The sequence below is a fragment of the Daphnia pulicaria genome, chromosome 8 (assembly GCF_021234035.1).
Source record: "Daphnia pulicaria isolate SC F1-1A chromosome 8, SC_F0-13Bv2, whole genome shotgun sequence".
Classification (NCBI taxonomy): domain Eukaryota; kingdom Metazoa; phylum Arthropoda; class Branchiopoda; order Diplostraca; family Daphniidae; genus Daphnia; species Daphnia pulicaria.
The window spans coordinates 11,960,608-11,969,104 of NC_060920.1; the positions used below are offsets into that span (position 1 = coordinate 11,960,608).

Consider the following 8,497-nt stretch of genomic DNA (forward strand, 5'->3'; position numbering starts at 1 on the left):
CTTCTATTTCTTTTCTTTTTTTGTTTTCTCGTTCATTTTTCAGCCCATTCTTTTTTTGGAGTGGATTTCTAAATGACTGAGCTTGACAATCAACGATTTAGAGGGACGAAAAGAAGTTCCCAATCAGACGTGAATGTAACGCAAGGCTCTTGACGAATTTAAACGACAGCGCGCACGCAAATAAGAGAAACAATTAACTTTTCCTCTTTATATTTTACATTTCTCTTTTTGAACTTTTATTTTTATTTTTTCGCTCGTCGACACACTACTCCGAGTAACTGGGGGTGACGTTGATGATGAACTCGGTTGTCATAGCTACGCTTTTATAAGAAACCAACAAGGAGTAGGAATGAGCGTGGGGGGGGGGGAGGGGGGGGGGGGTATTTGACAAGTTTAATCTGAACGAGCGAATAAAGATAAGAGAGAAAAGAGGGTTTTTTTTCCTCCTCCAGTGTAAGGCTTGAACGAGGCATAAGCCATAATGTGTGCTCGCTCCGGGCTGGCTAAGCCTTTTTTTTTCCTGAACGAAAATTCGTGTGTGTGGGATGTTGGTGGAAAAATGGGAGAAAAGATGGAGAAGTTGTGTAGTTACTAGTCCCAATGTTTTATATCAGAGCTATTCATTTCCTGTCCTGCCACACTGGTGAAAGCTCTTCTTAACCATCTCTCATCTTCTCCTTCATCCCTGGGAAACAAAATATGAAAAGACGATGGGCGAAAAAAATATAAGGTCCCGCTTGCCACACTGCCACACATAAGAGCAGAACCGTGGAGTTAATAAAAGTTTCCCGCTTGGGGGAGCCCAAAAGAAGACGATATACACCTACTTCTTGCGCCCACACTATACCACCGGCTTATCTTCAGACCTCCGATGGAGTGGAGGGCAAATGCGGGGAAAAGAAAAAAACGGAGGATCGTTACCCGAGTCCCGGATAAAAAGTTTTCGCTCCGACCGGCCTATATGTATGCCGTAACATCCGCACAGTTCACTTTCGCCCTTTTTCTTTCGTTTTCATATTATAATATTGCGCGGGGGTGATGAAGAACCGGGTGGCAGACAGGGTGGGGGTTGCATGTGCATATTGATCGACAGAGAGTGAGGATCTCTCTCTGCGTGTGTGTGTGTGTGTGTGGGATTGTGTATTGAAACTTACAGGATATAGTGGCGTTGCTTTTCAGTCGACAACTCATTCCGCTCGGAGCACAGTTGCAACCATCCTCCTTCTAGGCTTCTCCCTCCTCCTCCTCCTCCTCGGCTCCAGTCATCCGTTCGCTCCCGACTCAACAAAGTTTTGTCCCCGGCGCTACACACAGACACACAAGTTTTCGGGGGGGTCGGGAGGGAGGGAGGGAGGAATAGTTCGGTGAAAGCCGCCTTGTTATTCTGTTATAAACCTTTCCATCCCAGAGATGGATATGTGTGTGTGTATACACTCATAAATAAAATGTCTTCGTTTTTATTTTCTACTCTCCTCCTTCCACCTTTTTTTTTTAATTAAAAATTTGACAAATTCAAAAACGGGTGGGGGTGGAAAAGTTTTTTAATTACAGACGAGTTGGCCCTCCTCCTGTATTTATCGCAAACACATCCGCTTTTTGCCTCGAGTTATTCACAGTTGGAGCTCGTGTGTGTGTGTTGATTTTTAATTAGGTTCTAATTAGTCCCGCCGACTGCTGGAGATGTTTTTTCCTCCACCAAATACCCTGGTGCTAAAAAAATAAATAAATGTTTTAATTTTGTTTGTTTGTTTGTTTGTTTCTTTATAGCTGAAGCGGATGGCCGCAAGTGTCACTACCCGAGCTGGTTCCTGGCTCACAACAGATGGCAAACACTGGACGGACGCTGGACCTACGCCCTGCACAAGAACTCTACAATGCGCATCATCAATAACACGACTTCGGGACACGCAACTCTGTCGTCTGCCGCCGTCATCGGCGGCGGTGGCCTGTCGTTCGGATCTGCTGCCGGATCGGCCAGCGTCGATTCGCGAATGGAGCAGAAAGCCGCCTGCCAATCGGTCCTGGATCTCGGCGATGGAGCGGCTCGAGTCGTGGCTCACCTCTCGCAAGGATGGTGCGTGTGTCACGTATTTTTATTCCATCCTCTTCCATCATTATTATCCCCATCGATACTTAAACCCCCCCTCCGGCTTGGCGCTCTGTATCGAGGTGAAGGATCGAAAAACAGTGGGATCCGCCTCGCTCTCGAGTCTTCCAACAGAAGTGGGTGGGGGGCGGATTTTTTTTTATTTTTGCCGGAACGGAAGCAAAAATCGCGAACCTTCTGCCTTCCCTATCGCTTCTCGATCGCATGCGGATGAGCGGAGCAACAAGGGTTTATTTTTTTATTATTTCTTCCGTGTTCCGGAATCATTATCATAATAATCCGCCGAAAGGGAAGAGGACGACTCTGTCAAACGGACGACCGTCAGGGGTTTCCTTTAACGGATGAGGGAGAGGAAACGAGAAAAAAGGAGAGAAAGATCGATGCACTCTGTATAGTACATGTTGTGTGGGTGTGTGTGTGTGTGTGATCCGGATCTTTGCATCAATACGCGTACCGGCGCACTAGTTTTTCCTTATTCGTCAATGTCGGTCGTTTTTCCCTCGTTTTCTTCTTCTTCTTCTTCTCATTTTGTATTTGCTTCAAATCCTGGCCAATGTTGTTCACCCCGCCTTTGACTGGCGCTTCTATAGAATCGGCGCCTTTGGCTCACGGTTCCTTGTACACAACTACACAGACGTATACCGTGGCATCGAGATCCCCCCTTTTTTTTCTTCTTCTCCTTTTCTACGGCATTTTCCTCATATCAATCCTAGACGGGATCTTTTCTTCCATCACCTTCTCCGAGAAAACTTCCCAATGCGGCAATGGGATAGAGGGGGTCCTATTTTCTCAGCAGCAGTCACGTGCACTTTCATTTGATTGGGCCGCCCTATCTTAAGCGCTCCCGATCTGCGTTAGCGAACCCGAAGGATCGGTAAGGGGTGTGGGTGTATGGGGGGGGGGGGGAATGAAATTGCGGTCAATGTTGATCCGTTCGTGTGAGAGAGAGAAATAAGGTACACGGAACTGGTGTGTCCCACAGGAAAGACCCCAATTCTCCCTCCCCCTTCTCCTTTTGGCTTGAACCCCTCATCCGTCGGGTCCGGCGCGTGTGTATCAAGATTTGCTGTCCGCCGAAGAGAAAATTGGCAGTTCCCGGCGGAATGGCCTGAAGCTGAAGCCGCCCCGAATTGATAACTCACTCACGGAAAGGCTAAAGGATTGTATTGCGTGCTGGTTTTAGATATACAGGCCAGCAGGGTGGGGTGGCGTGGGGTAGAAAGAGATGGGTGTGGCGGATGAGAACAGATCCATCTTTCATCGCACGCGGATGCACCCATCACACAATCCTTCCTTCCTTCCTTCCTTCCTTCCTTCCTTCCTTCCTTCCTTCCTTCAATCCAACGCTGGCATCCTTCCCCTCACCCTTTTTGGTGTATGATCCCCTTGTTTCCTCTTTGACTGGTGTCGAGCCGGGACGACGGACCAGCTGGACGGATTCGGCATCCATCCATCCCGGGGTGTTTGAGAGAGAGACACGTGCCGGAACAGATTGCCATGCGCTCGCTCCTACATATATTATAAGTCGACCTTGTGTCTTCTTCTTTTTCATTGTCATTTTCTTCTCTCGCCCGTCATTCCCAGTAATCACCGGATCAATTCCTTGATACCCTCCCGCAAGACCTTTTCACCAAAAGTTGCCAGACTCTCTCGCTCTCTCTCTCGCATAGACGCTTTCCGCTTAACTTTATTAAGAAAGATACTACTATAAAAGCTCTTTTGTTTCTCTCTCTCCCCCCACGTTCATTTCCAACCCTGAAAACAAGTCCTTTTGATTGGTTTACTAATTCCTCTGGCAAAACAGCTTTTGGCTGTGTGATGTTGTGTGCAGCTAGCTCTCCCCCACTTTCCTTCCAAATGAATCCACTTTTTAAAACAATCCTTGTTTTCTTTTTCTCAACAGTCAATCCGGCTACGTCTGCATGGTGTTTTATCGTCGAGACAGTCACGTTGTGGAATTCCAAGCTGGAGAAGCCGCTCCCGCTCCCGACGAGGCTTGCAGCGCTTACTATTTCAATCCCGTAGTGGGACACTTGACGACTCTAATTGGTACGTACTTAACTCAAACAGAAAATAAATAGAAGAAAAAAAACAAAAAAGCACGGAAAATATCCCTCCGCTTTGCTCGGTCGCTGCGATGGCGGCCATCTCAAACGTTTTCGGTCGTGTCGTGTCTAATCGTCTCTTTTCTCTATTTTCTTTTCTTTTCTTCGTGTTATTTATTGCAGCTGCTTCACACCATTCGGTGGCGTGCCCGCTGGACGGCAAATTCAACGTGATGAGAGGGCTCGGTCACGCTTCGTCCCGGCTGCCGTGTTCTTCCGACTCGATGGCCAATGACGTGACGTCCGCCGTGGCGACGCCGCACCTCTTCCTCGCCGGACAGCGGACGTCGGCCGTGGCTGTCGGCTGCTCGGCCCCCGACACGCTCGACCTCTATCACGAATGCAGTCGTGAGACCAGCTCAGGTCGGTTGGCAATTTTTCTTTATTTACTTATTTTTGAGGCTGGAACCTTCACCTCATTAGGAGATTTCCATTGGAAGGTTTCGATCAGAGTCAAATTATTATTTTTAATCTGATTTGGCATTTTTTCTTTCTCTCGACATGATGATCAGGTTATCTATGCCGGAGCACGTGGAATGACGATCACGACGAGAGAATCAAGTACGTCATCGTGACTCCGTTGCACGCAGCCGCCAATCGGCACGGGGTCGACGGGCCTCCGCGTCGTTTCTGTCTGACGGTGACCACCCACGGCTCCAAGGCCTCGACGCTGACGCCGTCCGATCTCCAGTCGCAGCATCCGCAGGATCACGTCTCCTCTGTCAGCAACAACGGCGCACCTTTGGAATGGATCGCCTCCAGCGAAACTTGCGTCCGAACTTACGCCAGGTACGACGACGACGACGTCATGATCAAAAAGTGTTGCAAAGAGTTTTTCTTAATTGACTTTTGATTTGATTCCCGCTTTGGAACACAATAGGGACAGATTGGCGACTCACGGGCAGCATTCGACGCACTTGGCACACAACGCCCACAATTTGCATATCACGACGGCGGACGGGGAGGGAAATTCGGCCGGCGCTTCCGTTTTCAACGTCACGTCGGCTGGCCAGTGCACGGGTGTCGAGGCAGCCATACTCGATCAGCGGAAGCTATTCCCCTCCTCCTCGTCATCCTCGTCGTCCACCTCGGCCACCGCCGCCCTTCTGTCGCCATCGACGATGGATTACGTCTGGCTCTTGTCGATGGTCGTGGCTTCGGGCCGCCTCGTTGGTCGGTGATTCCTTCCTTCCGCCCTATTCCTGCTCCTCCTCCTTCTCCCTTCAAGTGCAGCAAGTCAAAAAAACAAGGAAAAAGGAATTAAAACGAGAAATGGAAGGAAGAAGAAGAAGAATGATTAATAAAATACGAGGTGTTGTTGTTTCATTATCGACTCTTTGCCCTCCCTGCACCACCACCTCCCCCCCAATGCGACTGTGATTTGTGTATTTCTGTTTTCAAAACAACAAAGAAGAAGTTTATAATCAACTCACCATAACAAATTATCCAGAATGAATGAAAGTGAAGAAGAAAAAGGTTGAATCGTTTGGCGCTATAGTGTCAGGTCAATTTCATCATCCTAATTCTTTAATTTGTTTAATCTTATTTTTCTTTTCTTTTCTTTTTGCTTTTGTCTTTGATATAGAATTCTTTTTTTCTTTCTTTTCGTCTTGTCTGGTGTACTACGTAATTTAAGTGTTGTTGAAAAGCTTGGCTCCCCCAGAGGACACCCAACGACTGTCAGCGCGTTTTGTACTCGGTTACAAGGTGAGCTGGAAAGTGGTCGGGACGTGTGGGGCTAACCAGATGAAAGAATCAGTGAAAAAGACCAAGCCCCGACGATCGATGTTAAAGGCTGAATAGTGGCAAACATCAGGTTACATTTGGGGGGTACACGGTCCAAGACCAACCTAATCCAATCTCTTTTTTTCTTTTTTTTATCCCCCCGACTTTTTCATTTTTTATTTCACGTACTGAGAAACCCCCAGCTCGTCATATGTTTTCAATTCATTTTATTTTCCACTCTCCTTTCGTTATTTCACGCGAACTTTTTTTGGGGTTTTTGATTTTTTCATCCTCTTTTGATGTGACAAAAGATTCGGAAAAATGTGGACTCGGTGGCTCGCAGACTTTGTTGACTTTTCTTCGTTTTTTTTTTTTCTAATACGTCAACACGGCCTTAAATGATATCGTCGTCGCCGGCGTCTGTGTAAATTTCTCGGGATGGGAAATATGATGTGTCATTTCTTTTTGTAGCACGGTGGGTTTTTCAAAAGAAAAGTTGCGAGGTAAAAAAAATGGGCAAAGCCAGCATCTCCTATCAAAGGTATTCTTTTTTTTCTTCTTCTTCTTCTTTTTCCAACTTTACTGTGGGATTACGTGTACCCGATTTAAGTTTTTTCCTCGCATCTTGATCAACATTGACGAAGAAAAGAAAAAGGGAAAATTTGGTATTTTTGTTAACTTTTTTCTTATTATCGCGTGCATCAAAGGAATAATTTGTGTCTCTACCGATTGAATATTCATATGTGTGAAATAACTTCTTTCGTTTTTTGTTTTGGAAAAAAGTATTTTTTAATTTCAAATCCAGAAAATTTCTTTCTGACTGTGTATTATATAAACAAAAATTCATTTTTCTTAATTACGGGGATTTGTCCCAATTTTTTAAAAATCGTGTTGCATATTTACTACTGTACTTTATATACCACCAAGCAAAAAAAAAATTACCTTTGTACTTGCGTGTAATGTATATACGATATACCATATTGTGTCATTCGGAGCTTTATTGTAAATACATTGAAATCATGATGAATCTTCTATGTGTTTTCAAGCCGACGCCCAGACTTTGCCAATATTCCAGTGTTGCCTGACGGAAGTAAAAACAACTTTAACCAACACCACAAGTTGTGACACACAACTCGATCAAATTGACGTTTGAAAGTGAAAAGGAAATAAAGTTGGTGGGCCTATCAAAGGGCTTGGTCGGTAAGTTTGATTGCTGAATGATACAAGTTGATATACTTAGAAAGAGTTGTTGCAAAGAAACTGACACAATAATCAAAAGAAAGTGAACCCTTTCCCCCCTTCTCCTCCCCCCTACGGTTCCTTTCATTTTCTCAATCGAAATCCGCCCACACCGTTTCTTTTTATTTTCCAGTGAAGTTGGCACAGTTGTGTGTGCTGCAATCCTGCATGGCGCGCTCGCTTGATGATTGCCGCGCACACGTATAGGAGAGCGGCGACAATAACCGAGCCGGACATTCAGAGGATGTCGGTGGTTGTGTGTGTGTGCGGTTTCGTGTTACTACTCTCTTTAATGGGCGTTCTTGTTCTGTCCGACCGATGCAGCACAAACATCTCGTCGACCGACCGAACCGAGCGAGGGAATCCTTCTGCTCCAGCGACGCGATCATGTGTCACGAACTCGCCCGCCTTCTCCTCCTACTCGTCGTCGTCGTCTGCAAGCTGCCGGGGTAACCGAAAAAGAGAGGGAGGAATCGACCCGAATGGATGAGGAATATAAAGGCTCTCTCTCTCTCTCCTTTCCATATTATTGGCCTCTCTCCTCCACACAGCTGCTGGGACTTGTGTGTAAAGTGGAATGGCGTAGGAGGCCTAGGCCGGAGACAGAGTAAACATGGATCTTATTTGAGTGGATGTAATGTTGCCTTCTCGTCTAACAACGACGGGACCAGCAGACCCCCATAAAACCACTTGATGGCATTACCCAATTAGTGAGCGTGTGCTATAGGCACTGGCAGCCGAGTTACATCGCATCGCAGTCGGAGACGGAACCCACACACCACGTAATAGGACAAATAAAAAAAGGGGAAAGTGAACCAAAGTGGATGGGACTGCACGTCTGACCATTAGATGGCGGAACGTATATTGAGGCTGATGTTTTGGTCCGACTCGGTTGTCCTCGGGTATTGGATTACACCAGCAGCACTTTTCTTTCTTTTGATAGACAGATAAGCTAACAGTTCCGAATCCTTTTCAATTCCGGATGTGTAAGCGACAATACCAAAAAAATGGAGGACAGAAAATAAAAGAGTCGAAAGATCGTCATTCCGACAGTATTTTCGTGGATAAAACGCGTAATGCACTTACCTTGACACGAAGGATATGAACGTTTGCCCGGAACGTTCCCGTGACTTATCTTACGCAACGAGGAAGAGATCGAGAATCTATATACATAAAATCCCTTTTTGTCTAGTTGCGAATTCACCGGATGGCGGATTAGGCAGAAGCTTATCTTGTTTTTGGGTGTGGTGACTTTTGTCCGCCCTTTTTTCGATTGCCAAAATCCTGTTGTTGTTATTTCCCCGTGTGATTCGCCCGATGT

The 8,497-nt window shown here is 46.3% G+C and overlaps 1 protein-coding gene across 1 annotated transcript in view; it reads left to right on the forward strand.

Annotated features, from left to right (window-relative positions):
• LOC124311002 overlaps positions 1 to 6,964 on the forward strand; it is a 49,361-nt gene extending 42,397 nt beyond the window's left edge. The window contains exons 7-11 of the mRNA XM_046775230.1: positions 1,768 to 2,074; positions 4,011 to 4,156; positions 4,336 to 4,575; positions 4,725 to 5,001; positions 5,093 to 6,964. Of these exons, the coding sequence (XP_046631186.1) occupies positions 1,768 to 2,074; positions 4,011 to 4,156; positions 4,336 to 4,575; positions 4,725 to 5,001; positions 5,093 to 5,393 (1,271 nt within the window). The 3' untranslated portion in view covers positions 5,394 to 6,964. The remainder of the gene's footprint in view (positions 1 to 1,767; positions 2,075 to 4,010; positions 4,157 to 4,335; positions 4,576 to 4,724; positions 5,002 to 5,092) is intronic.
• The last annotated feature ends 1,533 nt before the right edge of the window (positions 6,965 to 8,497 follow it).